At 38.8% G+C, this 22105-nt stretch overlaps 2 protein-coding genes and 1 long non-coding RNA gene across 4 annotated transcripts in view; all 3 read right to left on the bottom strand.

Moving 5' to 3' along the window:
- Nucleotides 1-8898, bottom strand: part of pex11a (peroxisomal biogenesis factor 11 alpha) — a 48673-nt gene extending 39775 nt beyond the window's left edge. The window contains exons 1-3 of one of the 2 annotated variants that reach the window (XM_010901628.3): nucleotides 8787-8898; nucleotides 8351-8466; nucleotides 5283-6312 (exon numbers count right to left, since the gene is read on the bottom strand). In XM_010901628.3, the coding sequence (XP_010899930.2) occupies nucleotides 5744-6312; nucleotides 8351-8466; nucleotides 8787-8842 (741 nt within the window). In that variant the 5' untranslated portion in view covers nucleotides 8843-8898 and the 3' untranslated portion in view covers nucleotides 5283-5743. Of the gene's footprint in view, nucleotides 1-5282; nucleotides 6313-8350; nucleotides 8467-8786 lie in introns of those variants that run through there. The other variant, XM_034288234.1, reaches the window with a different exon arrangement.
- A 2633-nt stretch (nucleotides 8899-11531) lies between these two features.
- LOC105028708 lies at nucleotides 11532-12643 on the bottom strand. The gene is made up of 3 exons (XR_829414.3): nucleotides 12570-12643; nucleotides 12290-12336; nucleotides 11532-11968 (listed from the first exon to the last, which is right to left on the bottom strand). It is a non-coding gene; the product is annotated as an uncharacterized LOC105028708 (long non-coding RNA).
- Nucleotides 12644-14761: 2118 nt separating this feature from the next.
- LOC105028709 (ADP-ribosylation factor 4) lies at nucleotides 14762-21791 on the bottom strand. The gene is made up of 6 exons (XM_010901630.3): nucleotides 21585-21791; nucleotides 20086-20166; nucleotides 18107-18216; nucleotides 17933-18004; nucleotides 16170-16295; nucleotides 14762-16035 (listed from the first exon to the last, which is right to left on the bottom strand). The coding sequence occupies exons 1-6, from the start codon at nucleotides 21649-21651 to the stop codon at nucleotides 15949-15951; spliced, it is 543 nt and encodes a 180-aa protein (XP_010899932.1). The 5' UTR covers nucleotides 21652-21791; the 3' UTR covers nucleotides 14762-15948.
- Between the last annotated feature and the right edge of the window lie 314 nt (nucleotides 21792-22105).

The raw sequence follows: 22105 nt of genomic DNA, 5'->3' as shown, positions 1-22105 counted from the left end.
ATACATGACCATGGCTCTTTTTTGCCAAAGCCACCTTGGGTGTTTGTAGGCAAAAGGTTCTCATATGGCCAATCAAATTTCCAATTAAGTTTAGAAAACTCCAGGCGCTGCGGTTTACATCATGGTGACAAATGTCTCTCCCAGCGAAATGAGCAAATAGTTGTTGGCATGGAAGTGGTGACCAATTGTAGTTTGCAGACGTGGGGACCCTTTTAGATTTTTTACCTTTTTAAACCATCCTCACTGCATGCAGGCAAAATATACTTGCATCCTCTTCTGAGCAGGTACAAAAGGTAAAACATCTGTTCCATAATTATAACTGTTCACAGCCATTAACTCATTTACAAAGGCCAAGAACCTTTGGCCTCAATGTATGTGACTTTTGTTTATGTTCCCAAAGGGACAATAATTCTGAAGGGCATTAAGTATTTAGTACATCACACAAGCATTGTGAATGATGTTTTTTTTAATCAGATCCAAAACATTTTGTTACCTACATTAAATGATGCATAGACATACTTTGTAAATGAGGCTCTTCCATTATGGATTACATTATTCGCATAGACATTTTGTACCTTTTTTCCACATGATAGTAGACAAATCTACAATCATTTACAAACTTTGAAACTCTACGCTGAACCGCAGCTATTAAGAGAAAGATGAATGAAACTAAAAAGGTTTCTGTGTTTTAGGTATTCACAAGGAAAATAATACAATTAGAACACAGTAGCTACATGAATGGAAAATTAGCCAAACCATTTGGCATATGCTCCCATTGGTCACAATCCCCAGTAAACATTTTGCAGACACTCGTATACATTTTCAGTATATATGCTTAATTTTAGAATTAACATTGACTGCTAAGTACAAAACTTTAACACACACTCCAAATGTGTTACAATGGTGCTTCTAGTGGTCGACAACATAAGTACAGAACACACGACAATGCAAAAATGTCAGTGTTATACATTGGGTGGTAAACATGAAATTCCAACCAGTTAGGCTAGAGTACGTCTTACGGGTCTTATTTCCAAAGTGCATTCTGCCTTTTATGATCGAATAGAACCTGTGCAAATTCACATAATAGTTATCCAAAGAGGCCATGAAATCAAGAGATCCATCTTAGCTGATGGGCTTGGCTTGGTGTGGCAGTGCTAGTTAATGTAAACCATGATGCAAGATAATAATGATGCCATGTTATGGTATATTGCTGGTTTGTTTTTTGCTCATTAAGCGCTTTCAGATTCTAGGAAGGTCAATATTTATCAATAATAATAATCTATCAAGTTATTTTGTTAAAACATTGACACCCTCTTACCTTCCACCATACAACAGTATAATAACAATTTCAAAGTATTCCATCTAGTATGTTCTATCTGCAATTCTCTAACTACTGCTTCTAATTCATATATTTTTAAGTATTTAAAATATATTAATTAGAAGCATTTCTAAAAGTTCCATGTCCACCCATTTATGGAACTTGTTGCTGGTTCAAATAGTAATAATACAACAAAGTGATTTGGGGCACATAACAGCAAATAAAGTTCGGAAATAATTGTACACTGACAAGTTTTGTTATTTTGGCTGTTTACCAAAATATATTAAAGTTACAGTTATAATGAAAAGGGGCTTAAAGTGCAGCTTTAATTTGAGGATATTCACATCCAAATTGGAGGAAGGGTTTAAGAATTACAGCTCTTTAATATGTAACCCTCTCTTTTTCAAGGGACCAAAAGTAATTGGACAGTTGACTTAAAAGCAGTTTCATGGACAGGTGTGGGCTATTCCTTCATTATTTCTTCATCAATTAAGCAGGTAAAAGGTCTGGAGATTCCAGGTGTGGCATTTGGAAGCTGTTGCTGTGAACCCACAATATGCGGTCAAAGGAGCTCTCAATGGAGCAAGTGAAACAGGCCATCCTCAGGCTAGAAAATTAAAATCCATCAGAGCGATAGCAGGGACATTAGGAGTGGCCAAACCTACAGATTGGTACATTCTGAGAAAAAAAGAAAGCACTGGAGAGCTCTGCAACACAAAAAGGACTGGACGTCCATGGAAGACAACAGTGGTGGATGATCCTAGGATCCTTTCCATGGTAAAGAATAACCCCTTCAACATCCAGCCAAGTAAAGAACACTCTCCAGGAGGTAGGCATATCATTATCCAAGTCTACCATGAAGAGAAGACTTCACCAAGAGCAAATACAGAGGGTTCAGCACAAGGTGAACCATGCAAACCATTCATAAGCCACAAGAATAGAAAGACCAGATTAGACTTAGCCAAAAACCATCTAAAAAAATCCAACCCAGTTCTGGAACAGCATTCTTTAGACAGATGAAACCAAGATCAACCTGTACCAGAATGATGGAAAGAAAAAAGTATGGAGAAGACTTGGAACAGCTCATGATCCAAAGCATACCACATCAACTGTAAAACACTGTGGAAGCAGTGTGATGGCATGGGCATGCATGGCTTCTAATGGCACTGGGTCACTAGGGTTTATTAATGATGTGACAGAAGCCGGATGGATTCTGAAGTGTATAGGGACATATTGTCTGCTCAGGTTCAGCCAAATTCAGTGAAGTTGATTGGATGGCACTTAACTTTACAGATGGTCTATCACCAAAAACATACTGCGAAAGCAAACCAGGAGTTTACAGTTTCTCTCAATTGCTAAAACGCCAAACCCTATTGTCTGAACCAAATGCTCAGTTGCCTGAACCCACTGATTGAATCAATCACTCTTTTGGCAAAACCATACGCACTTTTCACCTGTTCAGACAACTTGCCAACACATTTTCATTGTGATGCACCCGTGCTGCATAATGGTGAGCACAGGTGACAAAAGTCAAACACAATTAAAGCACAGGTGTCACCACTTGAACACAACTCAAAATTGATCACACTTGTGGCTAATAATGTGAGGGAACATATACAGTAAGCCAGTTCACAGAGCACTGGTTTGTGAGGCCCTACAATGGATAGAAATCTGAGAGGAAGAGTTTGTGTGAGAGGTGGTCAGCGAAGACAAAGAACAGTAATATCTGATGAAATCAGAGCTACTGTGATTGACCATGTTCTTGTCCATGGTATGAGCATGAGGGAGGCTGGACAAAGGGTCCAACCAAACACCAGTAGATTCACTGTGTCCACCATAATCCCAAGATTTAGAGAAGAGAACAGGTAATTACCTTTTTTTGACATTATAGTACAGTATGTAAATGTTGACAGCAATTACTGTTTGACATACTACATACTGTACCACAGTATACTGTAAGTAAATATGTTTCAGTACATCACTGTACCAATGTACTGTAGTAATGTAATGGAGGGTTGGTCTAACTGTTTGTAGGCCTAGTATTCCATGTATATTTTTTGTAACTCCATGTTCTCTTTTTGTAGAATTGAAAGACTGCCACATGGGGGTGGGAGGACAGGTATGTTCTCCCCACACCAAGAGACCCTAATTGTTGATATGGTCCGTGAGAACAATGCCATTAAACTGAGTGACATTCAGCAGAAGATCATTGAGGACCATGTAAATTGAGGGTATCAACAGTGTCAGCCTCTCTACTGTTGATCGTGTCCTCAAGCGCAACAGACTGTGTATTAAACAGCTATACAGAGTGCCCTTTGATCGCAACTCCGACAGAGTCAAAGAGCAAAGATTCCAGTATGTACAGGTTGGCATATATCCAGACACATTCAATGTTGATTACTCTAAGTAGTGATTTACTGTAGTGGCCTAAATCACTTTTTCCTTATCACTTACAAAACTATATTTCTACAGAGGGTTTTTCAACTGGATGCAATGAAAGACCCCATGAAAACATCTACATGGATGAAGCTGGGTTTAATCTCACCAAAAGGAGAAGGAGAGGCTGTAATGTGATTAGCCATCAGGCCATTGTTGGTGTTCCTGGGCAGCGTGGTGGCAATGTCACATTATGTGCTGCCATCAGCAATCATGGGGTTGTCCACCATCATGCCAACCTGGGGCCCTACAACACTCACCATTTGGTTCAGACAATAGGGTTTGGTGTTTTAGCAATTGAGAGAAACTGTAAACTCCTGGTTTGCTTTCGCAGTATGTTTTGGGTGATAGACCATCTGTAAAGTCACCAGGTTAGAGAGTGGTTCAATATGAACCAAGGTTTCATCAATCTTTGCCTTCCACCGTACTCCCCTTTACTAAACCCCATTGAGGAATTCTCCTCATGGCGGTGGAAGGTATATGAACGCCAACCTTAAACCAGGGTAAATCTCCTGCAAGCCATGGGACTTGCCTGTGGTGACATAGGTGTGGAGGCATGCCAAGCCTGGATACGGCATGCCAGGGGTTTTCTCCCCCGTTGCGTGTCCAGACAAAATGTGGCCTGTGATGTGGATGAAGTCCTGTGGCCTGACCCAGTACGGAGACATGATGCTGTGGCTGAGTAATGCACTTATTTGTATATTTTTGTACTTTATTTTTTACATGGGCTTACTCTACACAAGTGGCAAACGCATAAGATTTCTGTTTGTATTTACAAGTGCTACGAGTAAATGCACAGTTTTTTGTTTTGTTTTGCAACATGCATTTACCCTACAGTGAACAATAAACACTTATTTCTCCAGCTTCATGTCCTGAGCATTGTGTTTTCTATTTTTCTACGTAGTGTTTAGTGACTGTTCAGTAGTGTTTTTAATTTTTATTGACCCGGGCCACGATTTGACAACATAGTTCAGTTTTGAGCACAGATTGGACTGTTTTGAGTTTTGAGTCTGAGGTTTTGTGAATGTAGCTTGAAAATTGGGTTGTGTGTTCACAGTTTAGAGAAAAGGAGAGCAGCTTTCAAGAAATGTGTCTTAGCAATCAAGAAAAACTGCGAGATGAAGAAGTGGAATATTCTGCAATGGCCGAGTCAATCACCTGACCTTAACCCGATTGAGCATGCATTTCACTTGCTAAAGACAAAACATAAGGCAGAAAGACCCACGAACAAACTGAAGACAGCTGCAGTAAAGGGCTGGCAAAGCATCACAAAAGAGGAAACCCAGTGTTTGGTGATGTCCATGCGTTCCAGACTTCAAGCAGTCATTGCTTGCAAATTCTTGACAAAGTATTCAAAATAAACATTTAATTTATGATTGTGTTCATTTGTACAATTACATTTGAGCCCCTGAAACAAGGGGACTGTGTGTATGAAAATGGTTGCAATTCCTAAAAATGTAATACGATATTTTTGTTCAACCCCTTGAATTAAAGCTGAAAGTCTGCACTTCAATTGCATCTTGGTTGTTTCATGTCAAATCCATTGTGGTGGCATACAGAGACAAAATTATGAAAATGTGTCAGTGTCCAAATATTTCCTGACCCAACTGCACATGAAATAGCACACCGTTTCAGTGACCTGTTTTGGCGGCCCAAAATCCCACAATGCATCTTTAACTATCTGAAAGGTTTGCTCCCAAGTGCACCCTGCAAAGTTGTGACTCATCAGTGTTTGACTAACCCCTGCAAAATTATGGCTCATCAGTATTTGACAATAAATCTTAGCGAGTTGCTATCCACTGCACTTTGTGAGGCTATTTTAAAATAACTCTGTCACAGGGGTAGTCAACTCTTACCCTACGAGGTCAAAAGCAAGCTGGTTTTCACTTCCACCTAAGGATTAATTGTACCCATCTGGTGTCTCAGTTAATGATCAGTCCCTGATAAGAGGGAAAGTGGAAGTCTCTTTCATTTCCCTTTAACTCTTGGTTATGGTTTCATTTTCAAACCGGGATGCAAGACTGAAACAATCCCCAAGAGAGAGGAGATCAGACCACAAAAGCCCACTACCCCTGGGTTTGACTGGTACATGCCCAGTCTGTCCAGTGGAATGAAAAGATCACAAATGTTTTTGATTGTGTCTATAGCAACTGAAGGTTGGCTTTTAAGGCTCTCAATAAGCAGGAAGAGAAAAGCATCGAGTTGAGGAACGATAACGGTAGCCACATCAGGGTTGTCATTGAGATGCAGATCCATTTTCTGTCGAAACTCCCTCTCTCTGGTTCTCTGAACCATAATCTGAGTGATAACGTACACATCTCTGGTCAGATTCATAACCAGGAAAAGGAAGTAGCAACGAGAGGCATTCAAGCTCCAACGCTCCTTGTCGATTCCATGGACAAGACCAACATTGCTGGCCCAGAGTAAATTGTCACAGATAAAGTAACAGGCCCGGTTGAGGTTGGCCACAGTCAGGCAGAGGCGCAATACAGGGTCAGAGAGCTTCAGGGTCCGCTTGGCAGCATCAATGGAATTCACAGTGTTCCCCAGTCTAAACACTAAAACACAAGAACAAAACTCAGCACAAGCTCATGGCAGTCATCACATACAGACAGTGGAATCAAATATCAGCACAGAACTTCATTTCTAGGAATAAACCTACAGAAATCCAATGACATTGCTGGGTAAATGCAGTTAATGTAAATTCACAGCGCCATGTTTTCATGTCTGCCAAACTGTAAATGAAGGAAGATTTCTCTCTTATACAGTAGGCAATAGTGTGCGATTTGCAGTGCTATTTTAATACCCATCATTAATGTTGTCTTTGATATTGTCCTACTGATATTATAAATGACAAGCATATTTTTCCCGATTTGTATGAATAAAATATGCAGTCATACAAACGTTTTACTGTTACCTTTCAAATGCATTCTTCTTGCTTTACTAAATCTGCAAATTCTCAGGTATTTAACCATTAACATGTTTAACACAAACAAAAAAGAAGCATTCATATATTTATTCCCTTGACTCCATTTCTCCTGCGTGTCCCCTATGGAGTACTGTAGGACAATGACGAAACCATTATGAGGTAGGGATTCTGATTTCATTGTTCCTCAACTAGCACCTCAGTCATTTAATGCAGGGTGAATGTATTTAGCCATGAATTAACCTTCAAGTGAATATGTTGCCACAGAAATGTACCTGTCCAAGTTTGAACCCAGAGTTGACCAAAGTTACCTCCCTAGCACCTCCATCTCACATAGTATTATATCATTCTGGTATATATGGTTCTGCTGTTTATATTTCCAATTTGTACTTTCAAAATAATTGCAAAGTAAAAACAATCCTTAGATACTTCCCGCTGATTGGGAGAAAGCTTTCTTTGTCGGTTGACTTCAGCTAAATTGTTTCCATATTTAGCCACATCTGGAAATTGGATAATACTCCAGAAAAGCAATATATTGACTGATTACAATACCTGAATTACTGCAGTATTACAACAAGATGAACTAGAGTACCTTTACATATTTATATTGAGTACATTTACATATATATTCAACATCCTGGCTTAAAGAGAGAATTGTCCTTACAAAGGCTTATTCATGGCACCATGGTAAATCTGATGTTTAGGCAAGGCAGCAATACAGATGTGGCCAAAAATATTCATACCCTTGCTATTCCCCACTTCAGATATGTTGAGAGTGGTGATGTGAATCATACTGTCCATACTTTTCCATTCTATTGTCTCTGTATATTTCTACAGCTGTACTTGTGTTTCTCAAGCATCTGCAATCTGCCAGCATAGAAAGGGAACATTCTGACAGTGAAATATGTTGATAAGGTTGTTGTGGTTGAGGACAAGACAAGAGGTGGAGTCAGGATGCTGTGAAGAAGCACACAGGTTTCTGGTCTGTGTGATATAAACAAAATGCAGAGTAACACGATCGTGCATAGAATCATAGCAACCTCATCTCTTTCTAGGGAGTAAACTGTTGGCCATGCCTGCTCTTTTATATATGAGAAATACTTTCAATGATACCAGAGAGAGAAGCTTGTACCAACTAGACGCATACAACCATAAATAAAAGGACAACTCATGCCTCTCTCTACCGGACTCCATTTAGGAATCTGTATTTGGATTTCAGTATATCTAAAGAGAGGGGGGAAAAGTGGGCTTTATTGGTGCTTTGATTTGTCACAAAAAGCTTAAATAGGTACAAAAATCTCAAAACAAAATAGTGCATTTTCATTAAAAACAAACAAACTGATACCACAGAATCCCACAGAATACCAATGATCCGCATTACAAAACTGGAGCGGTTTGCAGCTTAACTGTGTGCCAAATTGCCAGTACAAAAGTGCAAGAAGGTTTCTGATAGTTACAGCTTTTTAACTGTAGTAATTTTAGACAATCGAATATTATGGAGTGCAATTACTTTAAACCACACCATTTGTTTTTCTGAATTACAATAATAAACGGACGTTTCTGTAATAATGATTCATTCTGCAATTTGGCAAAGTTAACGATGATGTGTGAAGCCCAAAAACAACAGAAGGTCTCAGGGGAGTTTAATTAGTGAACATGTAAAAACTCACATTTCCTTCCAGAACTCATGTTGGACTCCAGACTCTGCAGTTTCAAAACAAGCCCTTTCCTTGCAGAATTATTGCGAAGCAAATACTTCGACAAGGCACACGCATACTGGGTTGTCCTGAAATACAAATCAGACATAATAACAGTTATATTATATACGCTCAGCAGGACAAAATATGATTTGCCAACAAGCTAAGTTAGCAAAGAAACTGGGTTACAGAAAGTGGAAAAACTGGCATTTTAGCTAGTTACCTAGAGTTAGCTAGATAAGACTGAAATTATGTAATTAGCTGCATCGTTGTCTTTTGCCTTAGTTCGCTAGCTAAAGAAAAGTAATTAGTTAATTAACTTCGCTAACTAGCTTACTAGCTACAAACAACTAACTTAAATTAAGCCAATTTACCAAACTATCCCACTTAGCCAAGACCAATGACATACCTAAAAATACGATCCCTTCCTTGACTTTGATTTGTGAACTTAATAAAGGACTCCATTTTCGACCCGTGGTTGGTGGTTTCAAACAGTAAATAACTACTACTGTGTTATTAATCAACGTCACAGAAGCAGCATTAATCTACCAGCAGCAACATTTGGACTTCCGGTTCTCGAATGTTGTCTTTGAATAACAGTTTGCCGAAAAACGCACAAAATCAATAGCTTTGCATTCCGAGCATCCTGTTGAAAAGTATCTGAAGGGCAACTGCAGTGTTGCTGAAAGATTGTAACGGAAATGTCACCTTAATATATGAATAAATATGAATTCCTGTTAATGTTACACAGCAATTATCTCTGTATTAATAAATACAGGTTACTGAAAATATCTCTGGAACTAGTAGTGGGGCATTTTCCCCCAACACTTTGTTTGTTACGAGTTTCTTCTGCACTAGTAACATTGTAATTCCACACAATACTCGATGCAGGATTATATAAACAGATGGGAATTATAATACAAAACTAATAAACTCTAATATTATTCATTTTGTCAGGTAGGACCAAAAGACGTCTTATGGGGATCGACAGACATTCAACAGGGTAGTTGCTCAATGACCCAAAAGCACAGCCTCACAAAGCTGGAATTTATGGCGGGTTGCCTTTCAGAAAATGCTTGCATCCAAGCCCAACCCAAAAAGTCACATTACTTTGTGTAAGGAGAACAGAACCTGGACGCATGAGCAATGGGGGAAAGTAAAATTGTCTCATGAGTTATCTTTCCACCCTATTTCCAACATCCTGAAGTGTTTACATTTAGAGAAAGTCAAAGGACACTTTCAGCCCACAATACATGTTTGTTGCCAAATGCCAAACATGAGTAGGAGGTCCATAATGGTATTGGTAGACATTTCGTGGAAGTCACTGGGTCTAATGATTGCTTTGCGTGATCATACAACAGCCAAGGACAATGAGGCCATTTTACAGGGACAAGTGCACCCTATGGTGCAAACACTGTTCTTTCATGATGTATTCCATATGGATAATGGATGGCCCCATACACAAACTAATTCAAAAGTGGTTTTATGAACACCAAGATGACATCAAACGCCTTCCACATTCTGAACATCATTGAACCTGTATTGGAGGTTCTTCAGCCCAGAGTTTTTTTTTTTCCCACCTTCTTCATACCTCAAGGAACTGAAGGCTCTTGAAGAATGTGCAGTATCCCACTAGACAGTTCAGGACTTGTATGACAGCATTGCAAAAAGGCTTGGAGCTTTTCTGAAGGCAAAGGGTGGACCTACTTCTTATTAGGTAATTGATATTGATATATTGTTAGGAGTTTCCGTTATTTTGTCCAACACCTGTACATGCAGACTCATCAGTTTCTTCATTTTCAATAAAAACATGTTTTCGCTTTGTCATTATGGGTTATTTTGTGTAGACTGATAATAAAAGAAAAAGGAATAAAAGGGTAAGACATTATAAGAGAAAGAGAAGGGGACTGAATACTTTCTGAATGCACTAAAGACATCCATTTCACAAACTATGCTAACATAAAATTATAGCTAGTAGCTACAATCTCTCAATTATTTTCCCAAATGTGATAGACTTAGTTAACCAAATGCAAATGACATCATAATTGAGCAACTTACAATTATGCGGAGGTTTAGGTTGTAACCTTTTTAAAAAGGTAGGGTTTAAAGTTTTTTTAAAATTATTATTATTAGCAGAGGAATTCCACAAATAGGAAGTTATAAGGATTAGTCAGATGTGGAAATAGTGCTTCACCTTCAAAATAAAAGTACCCAAATTGAAAGACATAATAACACTGGAGTCAGGCCATTTTGTAGCCACCACAATATTACAAAACATTAAATAATTAGTAAAATATACATAAATTAAAACAATTTCTACTAGTAAATATTTTCTTATCTTGTGGTTTCTATACTGAGGTATAAGTGGGTAACACCTCATCCCTTTGCACCATCCATTATTATTTAAGGTAATGTGCTGAAGGTTATGGATTATTCCTTACAAAACACTATCCACTGAATGCGTCTGTATTAGCATTTCTCTATACTACAATGCCTAGCACTGAAAACAATTTGTGAATCTCAAACTGATCTCTATCCACTTGACTGAGTGTCTCCCATGATCATGTGTTGCTAATAAAACCCTGAGGGTGAATTCCACAGGAAGACATGAGGGTTTAACTGAAACTGCTTATAAACTGCGTTTAGCACGTATGCTGTACAAAACTGGAAATAACTACCAGAAGATCTTAGACGTGCCCCAAACGTATCCATTTTTAAATCCAGGTTAAAAACACTTCTTCTCACTTGCCTATGACTGAGCACTTAAACTTAACCACACTGTTTAGCCTTATAGCTTCTTATGTTTTTACCCCCTTTTTTAATCTTATATGTTTTCTTATTGTATTTATTATTATCATGATGTATTCATTTGTATTGATGTTTTTCTTTGAGTATTTGTTTTCATGTTATTGTACTTTCATATATTTTTCTTTTTAAAGCACATTGAATTGCGTCAATGTATGAATTGTGCTATATAAATAAACTTGCTTGCTTGCTATGAGTGCTGCTTATAACAGCCAATTTATGTCATTCTTTTTGACGAAGTTGCTCATGGCATGTAGTTTGTTTGCCCAATTAAAAAGAAAATAATCAGTCTAATCCCTGGTTGGCCCGTAAACCATAATAACACAAACACAACTGACAAAATTCCATGTTTTTACAGTTTTTATTGTTACAGTTTTATGGTTTTTTTCAAGAAATTATGCCTTGTTTATTGAATTATTGAATTATAATGTCAGCAGGCCACTCCCTCGAGCCCACCAAACCAAGCATGCAGACCACCAGAAGCCAAGGGGAAAGGGGAAGTGGAAAATAGTTTGGCTTTTTGTGGTTTGCTTCGGTAGTCTGTAGTTCAGTTAGTGATTTCGAGGACACTGCATTTCTGCAGCCCTGGTTCTGCACACGTCGCCCCCTGCTGACTCAGCATGGAAACAGGACACATCCGCCTAGCACCCCCATAGGCAAGCACCAACAGTGTTACTCCATAGTGAAGGCCAAGTCCAATCTGTCGTGTCCTCATGATGACACCATCCAGGGGGCGGCATGACCCGCCCTTAGTCCAGCCCAGGATTTCTATTTCTCCTCCATTCACTGTGGGAAGAGTGTTTAATACAACACTTCAGAAACTTTATCGACAGCAACAATAAGCTCATATTACAGGAAGACTACAGCAAGAGTAGTCTTGACATGCATCTTTAAGAATTGTCACAACTCACACTTAATGATTCATTATTAAAACGTTACAATAAGGCTAAAAAACATGCTTGATTTACAGCAATAAAAAGAAAGAGGTTTGTTTACTTATTTGTACCGTGACAGAATTCCATTTAAATGTAGGATACAATCTATTCTGCTTATTTCTAAATTATATTATACTATTCTTGTAATATATTGAGATACAAAGATAATTACATAATTCATAAGCAGGCCAAAGAGGACCTGTGAAAGGTTCACCAGTCCTGAAACAAAAAGGACGAACATTGTTAGGTGACAGTAAATAACTACATAACTCACAAATAGCTTGTCTTCTGACTGAACTAAACACATTGCAACAAGATAATTTGTCAAATCATTAGATTTTTTTCTTTTTCACCTAGACTTCAACTGATAATGCCTTTACATAACATTACATTTACAAATAACAGAACTAAGGTTCCCAGTACACTTTCGTCATTATATAGCTCAATCTTACCCTTGAATCCTTCAGCAGACGCATCCGCAGGATAGAAAAGACCGTTGAATTGTTCCGCGTTCCTTATAAACCCTGAGACTCCGCTCCCCTTAAAGCCCTCCTCTTCCTGGCACTCTGGGCGTGCAGGGCCGGCTTCAGGCATAAGCAGTCGCTTAGGGCCCCAGACCGCTAGGTAGCCACCAACTGATAGGGGAGAGGGGGACCCAAATTAAATTCTGCTTAGGGCCCCCAAAAGGCTAGAGCTGGCACTATGTGTTTGTTTCTCTATTCTGGTTTCAGGTCTATTCTAACTTTCGTTTTCTAAGATAGGGTGGGTCTTTGTTCCTAGGTGCTGAACAAACACTTCTGACCCAAAACTAAAAGCTCTGCTCTGGGTGTTTACATATATGTGTACATTCAAGGAAGCATTAAATTAACAGAGCAAGGTCTAAACGACTTAGTCATTGGTACTTTCTCAGGTGAATATATATATATCTTTTTTTTTTACTTACAGCTTTTTGATTTCCATAAAACATCTTTACAATACATGCTTTATTAAATACATGATTTGAATGCTGTAGAACTGAATACACAATTCATCCCCAGAGGATACTGACTCAATTTATAATATTACTTTTCATTTGCTGAAATTTAATCTCAACTTCTCAAAAAAAATAGGCCTAGCAGCCAACCAGCAATGAAGGGCTAGTTTTGTGCCACTAATCAAAATAGACATAATACAGTACAAAATAAAATAATTCAGTGAGACTGATTTAGCATCAAGTATAATTTTAAAGATGTTTCCAGTAGCTTGGGTGTGATTTATAATACATTAGGGACCTTATTGATTGTATTGTTACACCCCACAAAAAGAGGCAACGAGGCATCAATTAATAACCCATGTAATATTTTTTTTTAATCTTTTGGCATTCTAGATTACATTGCTATTAGGTAAGATTTGGACAAGATTAATCTAGTAATTTCAGGTTTCTTAGGATGTATGGTGCATGGGTTTGTTGGTTTGTCCAGGCAGCTGTAGGTGAACTGCAGGTCCTGGCTCTCCCACCAGGCACAACTGACCAGGTCCGAAGAGGTCATGCAGAGCCAATCCCTACGAGAGAAAATAATCTCTTCACACCTCCCAAGACAGTCAAGTACCCAGTGATCTGCCCTTGGCTGCAGGATTTTCATCCCAATGCAGGACAAAGTCACAACCAGTCAAGAAGGCAAATCTGGACCTACAATTTAGTGTTTAGACTCATTTTAACTCCATACATATTTTTTGCCCACAATTGTTTGTTTGTTTACCAACACAGACACGTGGGTGTAACATACCTTATACAGCAACCAGAGTGGGAAGTCCACAGTATCCAGGAGTTGATGAAGGGTATCCTATGTCCTCCTGGTTCAGCATTGAGTATTCTATAGTTTCTATACACTTTCTGAACATATATGTCTGTAACCAGCTCTTTTGTGACAGAGCAGTATGCTGACAAACCAATTAGAAATGAACAGTACACAGGAGTCTCAGATGGAGACAACATCCAACCAGCCCAACGCTAATTACGATAGTTACCAAATGGCTGGTAAAATCAGAAACAGCTTGAAAAAAAACTGTCTTTCCTCTCTCTAAATGTTTTATTTCCATTTTCAACCATAAAAAGCAAAAATGCTAAATCCCCTTCAACAGTGTTTTGAGATACTGACCTGAACTCAGCACATGTACTGCGCAAATACAGAACTAAACTTTCTATTAAATAATGACCTTGGATTTGAAGTGAAATCCTAAATAAAACATCTGATCATGTGATCTTCCACCTATTTTCCCGGCAGCCCTGTTAATCACAACTGATTAGATTGATTCATACTAAATACAAAATGTCTGAAGAGTCCCTAAACAGTCACTTTAAACGTTATCTTTCACACCCCAAATTAAGAAGACTCCTCTGGCGTTTCTCTGCTGGTTTATGAGATCCAGGAGATTAGGCATACATGTTTTTAGTTGTGTGGTACATCATTCCTGCCACTCAGTCAGGCCAGCGGTAAGGGAGCAGTGTTTACAGTCACCTCTGATGATTTCCTAGTGATGGCTTAAAGAATAACAGATGAAGTTATTCACCTCTTCCAAAAAGACCTACAGCTTTCTGCTGCCAATCAGGAAGCCTGAGAATTACTCATGAATACTAAGACATTATAAATTAAATCATTAAAAAGAAAATTGAACAGGTGAATTTATTGTTTAAAAAGATAAATTCAAAGTTGTGTAGCAGCTCTGTGCAGTTTCCAAAATCATGGGTCAGTTGGAATGTATGCTCAGCTCAGGGAGATGGACAAGCGAAGTGGAAGGATCAGATTAAGCGCAACATCCGCAATCAAATATCAGAAGCATGCATGCAGCCTCAAGCACTGAACACATATTGATCCTGTTCAAATGCTTTGAAGAAAAAAATAATAATACATTCATCACACTCCTCTTTCCTTCTGGTTTACACTATATTGTTTTAAGCCAAAGCTATTCAACTTGACTGGTTTGGGAACATATGTAGAAGTTGTAACAAATCACTGATTCTGGGCCAAGTTATTATAACCTGAACCATTAGGGGGATGAAAAGTATTCAACAAATGTTTTGATGTTTAGAGGCAACTTCTACCTACTACTTTCAGTTATCCAGATTACATCCAAGCATCAAAGAAAAAAGGTTATTGCATAATTGTGGCACGTTTTATAAGACAAGTCATGTGGAGAGCCCAGAGAAAATATATCGTACAATAACTTAGAGAAGTATAATGAGACAATGATTTCCAGTGGTTCCTAACACAGGGAATTTCCAGTACAGATAGACTTCCTCAAACATCTGGAGTTAAGATTATCAATTTATTCTTCATCTCATTCAATAAGCCTTTTACCTTTACCAAGATGAGGTCAAAGGGGCAGGGTCCTTTCAGGGATATCCAGGAAGTCTAGTGGAGCTGTACAGTTTGAGGTAGAAATTGCCCTTAACCAATAATCTTAGATTATATTCCAACAGCCAATCCTAATTCGAACCATAGACAAAAACATCTGAACCAGGAAGAGTGGGAGGGCAATTTGAACCCTGTTAAAAAGTGCTGAGGAAAGGGGAGGGGCATCTCCCAAGATGTTTTAGAGCAGCCATTTGCTATACATGCAACTGAAAGCATCAGTTAATCTGCTGCAAGACATGGGGGGGGGGGGGGGGGGGGGCGTTATGACAGGTGTCTGAAAGTATGAAGAAAAAAAAAAAGGTATTGATCGCATTGTCCACAATTTCTGTCCATTGTAGGGGTCAAAGGTTCTTCAAGACCTAACTTGTCTTTATTAAAGGTGTCAGTTATCTATTTCTCCAAAGTGTTCTCTCTTCCTCTCTAGTCATGTCCGTTGTTACTGCTTGGACAGCTCGTTGGAAAGCCAGTCCAGTCCTTCATACAGGCCTGTGCCTTGGGTGGCACAGGTCGCCTGCACATGCCACTGAAAGGAGACACAAAGACATCAGCTAGTCACAGGACTGAGTCTGTGTGTGTGTGTGTGTGTGTGTGTGTGTGTGTGTGTGTGTGTGTGCACGCACTTATACACTTGTTAGAAACAGCAAGTGAAAGACTCACCAATCTGCTGCGGAGGCTCTGCAATCCAAGTTTGTCTGTGAGGTCACTGACAGACATGGCGTTAGGAAGGTCCTGCTTGTTAGCAAACACCAGCAACACTGCTTCTCTCAACTCATCCTCCTGTAGCTAAAAAGAACAGGAAATATCACAAAGTTTACATTTACTGTTGCCATTTGTACTGCATTTGCCTTCACTGCACATCTGCACATTCCACTTGTAATTTACATATACTTAATAATTGCCTGCCTTCTAATTGCACTTCTGGTTAGAAAATGGCATTTCGTTGTACTGTTCAATTACAATAAAGTTGAATCTAATCCTGGATATGAAACCTAAACAAATATTGTATATTTCTATCATCACATTTCTAATTACAAAAAGGTATAAAAAAGATAAGTCTACAAAACATTTGACTTTCAACCAAAACATACTAACTCAACAAGGCTAACAGCTGGTCCGGAAGACAGCTCTCTTTTTAACATGAATGTTCAAATGTATTGCGTTGAGGGTGCACTTGTGTGAGGTTACTGTTAAAGCTTCACTAATTTTGTCCTTGTTAATAATTAACATTTATTTTTACTTGTTTAATGATTCATGAAAACTTTTGATTAATGACAACACAAAATCCCCACTCACAGTTATACTGTACTCATGCTCAGAGCTGTTTTTATTATTATGAATACAATTTATTGAGATCCAATTCCTGATTAGGGCCTCTGTTTAATTGCAGCAACCCCCAGTGGAATTGGGACATTCAATACAAAGATATGCATCGACCCAAGAACATGCAATCCGGTAACAACTGGAATCCTCACATACTGAAAGACACACCCCAGCATTTTAACTCAACTCACGGCACTCAAGGTGTCGCTACAGCACAATCAGGCAAGGCAACCAAACCCAGACAGCGCTGGCCAACTGCATTGCCCTCTGCAGGGATAATCCGCAAGCAGGACTCAAACCCTGGTCTGGCTATGATGTAAAACAACCATTCCCAAGTAAGATTAAAGGTTTAATGTTGAGCTACGTTGATTTCAAACAGACTAGGCAAAGAAACTATGGGCTGGTTTCACAGACACAGATTAAACCTAGACTAGGACTAAAAAAAATAAGCTCAATGGAGTTCTCCTAGAAATCGTCCCTAAATCTATTTACACCCTCATTAGGTACAACTGCTCCTTAATGAACACAGTCAAACAGACAAGCATGCGGCTGCAGCTCAACATAGAAAGCATGCAGACATGGTCAAGAGGTTCAGTTGTTGCGACTAAGTGACTGACTATGGTACGAGAGTTGGCGCAAGACATGATCATTCAAGCATCTCAGAAAGAGCTGACCACCTGGGATTACCACACACAGCAGTCTCTAGAGCCTTCAAACTCAGCTCCAGACCTCAAAGTCAGTTCCACTCCATTTTATCACTGCAACCTTCTAATCAGGGACTTAAGACCTGGGACGCTAGGTGGGTGAAATGAATGATGAGATTGAGCAGAAAACAAGTAGGCTCTAGACCATGTAGGGTAAAAGTTGAGTACCCCTGAGACTTTACAGAGCTAGGGTTAACAAAACAAGAGTCCGGTTACAGGCACTTCTGCAGGACAAAAGAATTGTAATTGAAACAGGTCATAGGAAAACAGCCAGACATTTTCAAGCTGAAAGGCCACAAATACGCAATTATGCTTAATCAGAACCTACAAATTGTGGTTTCATTAGGTCCCTGGCATTTCCCACCCTGTTAACATACATATAGCAAAAATATTTACCATTTTGGACAGTTCTTCTGCTGACTCAGCCACTCTCTCTCGATCATTGCTGTCTACTACGAAGATCAAACCCTGTGGGGGGGGGGGGTTAGATTAGTCAGAGGGCAGGGACAATCAAAGAGGATTCCCTAAGGAATTGTATGGGTTAAACAGCCTTATGGTGTGTGAGCTTACCTGTGTGTTCTGGAAGTAGTGTCTCCAGAGGGGTCTGATTTTGTCCTGACCACCAACATCCCAAACCGTGAAGCAGATGTTCTTATACTCAACTGTCTCCACATTAAAGCCTGAAATACACAACGGAGGCACAGTAAATACACACACATCCAAAACCACTGCAAAGCATTATCACATTGGAAACGATCTGTGGTAAGCTAAGTATTTCCTAAAGACTAGGGCTGCACAATTTGGATAAAATATTGGACAAATACTGCAATTACGGTTATGCGATTTTCAAACATGGGTGTAAACAGCGTAGATAATAACACTCAAAAATACAGATCATAGTCTATATAATGTGCTATTAAACAGAATAAAAATCGAGTTCAAGTTCAATGTTTCCTATTTTACACTTCCTACCAATTTGAAGGTGCAGCCTGTGTTTAACCATTTGTTATACGGCGGCGTTGGCCATGTTTGTGCTGTTGTCATAGCTGGTTAGGCAACATTTTTAATAAACAAAACTATTAATAACCATGCTGTTGTGTATGTGGGACAATATCTTGGCGCCGATCGCTAGCTTGAAGCAGACGCCTCCGCTAGCAGTTGCAGGGTTAACTCAAAGCTAACATTTAAACATCAACTATTCAAACAAAATTAGTCCAGGTATTTAAGTGACAAAAATACCTACAGCACCCGCAAGAAAAACCATTACGGAGGTAGGATGCGTGCCCGTTGCCTTGCGTGAGGCGCATCTCATTCACCTTTTTAAAGATGAAAATTGCATAAGTTGGCGATATGGATATTGCACATGTCAATATTGCAATTTTGATTATAATTCGATAAATCGTGCAGCGCTATTCGATAAAACATGCCCTAGTACTCAGTGTACATCTCCAAAAGCATTTTGAAAAGTGGAACATTGAAGAAAAAAGAAAATGCTGACTGAGTACTAGGGCATCTGCCCTAGGGTACTGATGAAATGAACAAAGATTGAGTAAACTGACTCATGTTTGTTGATTGGAATTACTAATAGCACAGTCAGTGAACATTTTAATTACATCAAAACATTTCATAGATATAATGGAACTGTACACTACATTATGATATTTCAATGTCATATTGAAAAGAAAAACATGGAAATATATTTTGGGTAAAATACCCCTGTAAGCATTAAAATCTGGCTTTTCAAATAACATCACTCCATTTGATATGCTGCGAAAATGTGAGAGTATGGTAATCCCATGGCAGAAAGAGGGAGCTTAAATCTGTGAAGAACAAAGTCAGCCAATGACCAGTCGCTTAGGAGGAACAGCCTAGTGGTACTAGCTAGTGACCAATGACATACAGGTAGTGATGGGCATTCTGAATCAGTTGGGTAAGTCGACTCATCTAGCTCTGTTCAGCTGAAAAAGCCAGCTCATAAAAATAACCCCAGAACCGTGCAAATCTCCAATGTAAATGCAAAACAGTAGGCTAGAATTATGTGAATGGAATGCACATTCAAATAGCTTATATCTTACCTTACTTGCTGTTTTATTTTTTTTACTCTACCCTACTAGAAAAATGCATATGTTTAGTAGTGACTTTTGTAGGATTATGACTAATGAAGCAATTTTCCTTACATTTTCCATAGTTCTCATTACTGAAATATGGATTTTCATTTCAGAAACCTGCTTATCATTTCAGAAATACTTCGGTAATGAAAAGCAGTACATGAAAGCAATAGGAAATTAGGTGAAATGCATAGTCTTGTATTTTTTGATGGATGTTTTTACCAGAAACAATAATTGAACAACATTCTATCTTGGAGCACACTTCTCTGGTCTAGTTTGTGTTATGGATTGGATTTAGGCATAAAAACAGGATATTGAGGTAAGGAGGTAAGGGTTATGTCAAAGCTTGGGTTAGACATTTGGGAAAACTGTTTTTTGAATGAACAAAATGATTGTCCTGAAAACATGGTGTGTGTGTGTGTGTGTGTGTGTGTCACTTACCGATAGTTGGAATGGTGGTAACTATTTCCCCAAGCTTTAGTTTATACAAAATAGTTGTTTTCCCCGCAGCATCCAAACCCACTGAGAAAACAAACAATATTAATGAACAAAATAAATACTTCTAGGCCAATTATCAGAAATACAAGTAGGAGAATGTATTCAAAAATGAATAGATGCCCACATTGAAATTAAGTAATTGGGCCTTAACCACCAAATGAAATAAGGATATTAGACCCTACTCTATGGAGTTTATATAGCCTAACCGGGAATACACATTGTTGGTCAGATAATGTAAATTGGTTGGACAGACTAGAAAATAAAAGGTTGAGGTAAGGATTAAATTAAGAAAACAAGTTGGTATCTGGTTTGATCACCATTTACCTCATGCATCACTAGAAACTCACAGTTGATCAGGCTGTTTATTGTGGCCGGTAGAATGTTGTCCCACTTGCTCAATGGCTATAGCCTGCTGGATATTGTCAGGAATGGGGACACTGTCTTTTACACACCCAGAGCTTTCCAAAAATGCTCAATAGCTGACATCTGATCGGAGTATGTCGGACATGGAAGACTTGGGACATTTTCAGCTTCCAGAAAACAAGTCCAGAACCTTGTGACATGGGGCAGTGCATCATCATGCCAAAACACCTGGGCACGGCAGAGCAATGGCACGACAGAAGGCCCTCAGGACCTTGTCACCATATCTCAGTTCAACTTGCCATAGATAAAATGCAACTGTATTTGTTGTCGGTAGTTTACACCTGACCAAACTCTGTTAGCAACACCATACACACTTTCTGCCATCTGCCTGGTACAGTTGAAAGCATCTGTGAAAAGCACACTTTTTCAACATGCCAGCAACCATTGAAGGTAAACATTCACCAAACTTCAGTCAGGTCAACCTTAGTGGGAACAACAAACAATGAGCTTCCCTAAGACAGATTGTGACAGAAATTCTTCAGGAGTGCAACTGTCCAGAACACAGAATGTGGCGTTGTGTTGTGTAACAAAACAGCACATTTTACTGGAGCGTCCATTGATTGTCCCACGACAATTTGAACAGTTACATTTCTGAGGTCATACCTGTTCTACAGGGGTATGTGGTACTAGCCAGCATTGTATATATAAAAAAAAAGTATAACACTCAAATTGTAGCTACAATATACAAAACATATTCAGTATATTTTAGCATGTCAACGGTGACATTAGCTAGTTAAACAATTAACTACATTATAACCTTTATGCGAGTTTTTTTAGTTTTTTTACATGAAACATGAAAAGACAACTTTAGCGTAACTTTATGAGCTAGGTGGAAAGAATTACATTGGACTAAGGACCGTTAAATTACCATTAGTATTCGTTTTCAGGGACAAACCTTTTTGTTATAAGACTAGCTAAACAAAGGTCTCTCGTGAGCCGGAGAATTTACATTTGAAAACCTAACTTAGAAATCGTTAGCTAACCTCAACTAGTTAGCAAAGTTACCTGGCGACACTTACCCATAAGTATTCTCATCTGTTTTTTGCCGAACAGTCTAGTAAAAACGGATGAGATTAGAAGTCCCATTTTGTGCTTATCCGATTCTTAATTTTAAGGAAAACTTTTCTAAATGTGACGTTGTTAAGACAAGAGGCGTTAATGTTTGTGAGTCCTGAGGAACGAATCGTTTCTGTCCTCGGATGCTGCCACGTCCGGGCCAACGTGGAACTCGCGACGTCACCAATTTAACGCAACTTTATTAGCAACTGGGCGATAGACAATAGCAACCTGAGTTACCAGATTGTATTGACCGTATGCAGTTCAGTCATTGTCAAAATGTCGCCGGCTCCACTATAAACCTGTACAAAAACATTCCATAGCTTTTTTTTTATTGTCTTTAAATTGGAAATAAACGAAATTCACCACATCTGGCAATAGTGATAGCAACAACCAGCCTAGCCTAGATTGACTGACTCTCAGGGAGCTGAGAATTAGCAGTTAAAAAGGAGAGTGTTGATATTCTGATATTCTTTGTGCTGCT

The sequence above is a fragment of the Esox lucius genome, chromosome 19 (assembly GCF_011004845.1).
Source record: "Esox lucius isolate fEsoLuc1 chromosome 19, fEsoLuc1.pri, whole genome shotgun sequence".
Lineage (NCBI taxonomy): Eukaryota > Metazoa > Chordata > Actinopteri > Esociformes > Esocidae > Esox > Esox lucius.
Note: the sequence above shows the minus strand (reverse complement) of the source record. Positions and strands in the feature narration are given on the sequence as shown.

Excerpts from the sequence above, each read along its gene's own strand:
- LOC105028709 (XM_010901630.3), bottom strand. The coding sequence starts at position 21,651 with ATGGGACTTCTAATCTCATCCGTTTTTACTAGACTGTTCGGCAAAAAA. Across the intron at positions 18,005-18,106 it reads ACTACTTCCAGAACACACAG|GGTTTGATCTTCGTAGTAGA; the intron begins GTAAGCTCACAC and ends CCCCCCCCACAG. Across the intron at positions 16,296-17,932 it reads CAGAAGAACTGTCCAAAATG|CTACAGGAGGATGAGTTGAG; the intron begins GTAAATATTTTT and ends TGTTCTTTTTAG.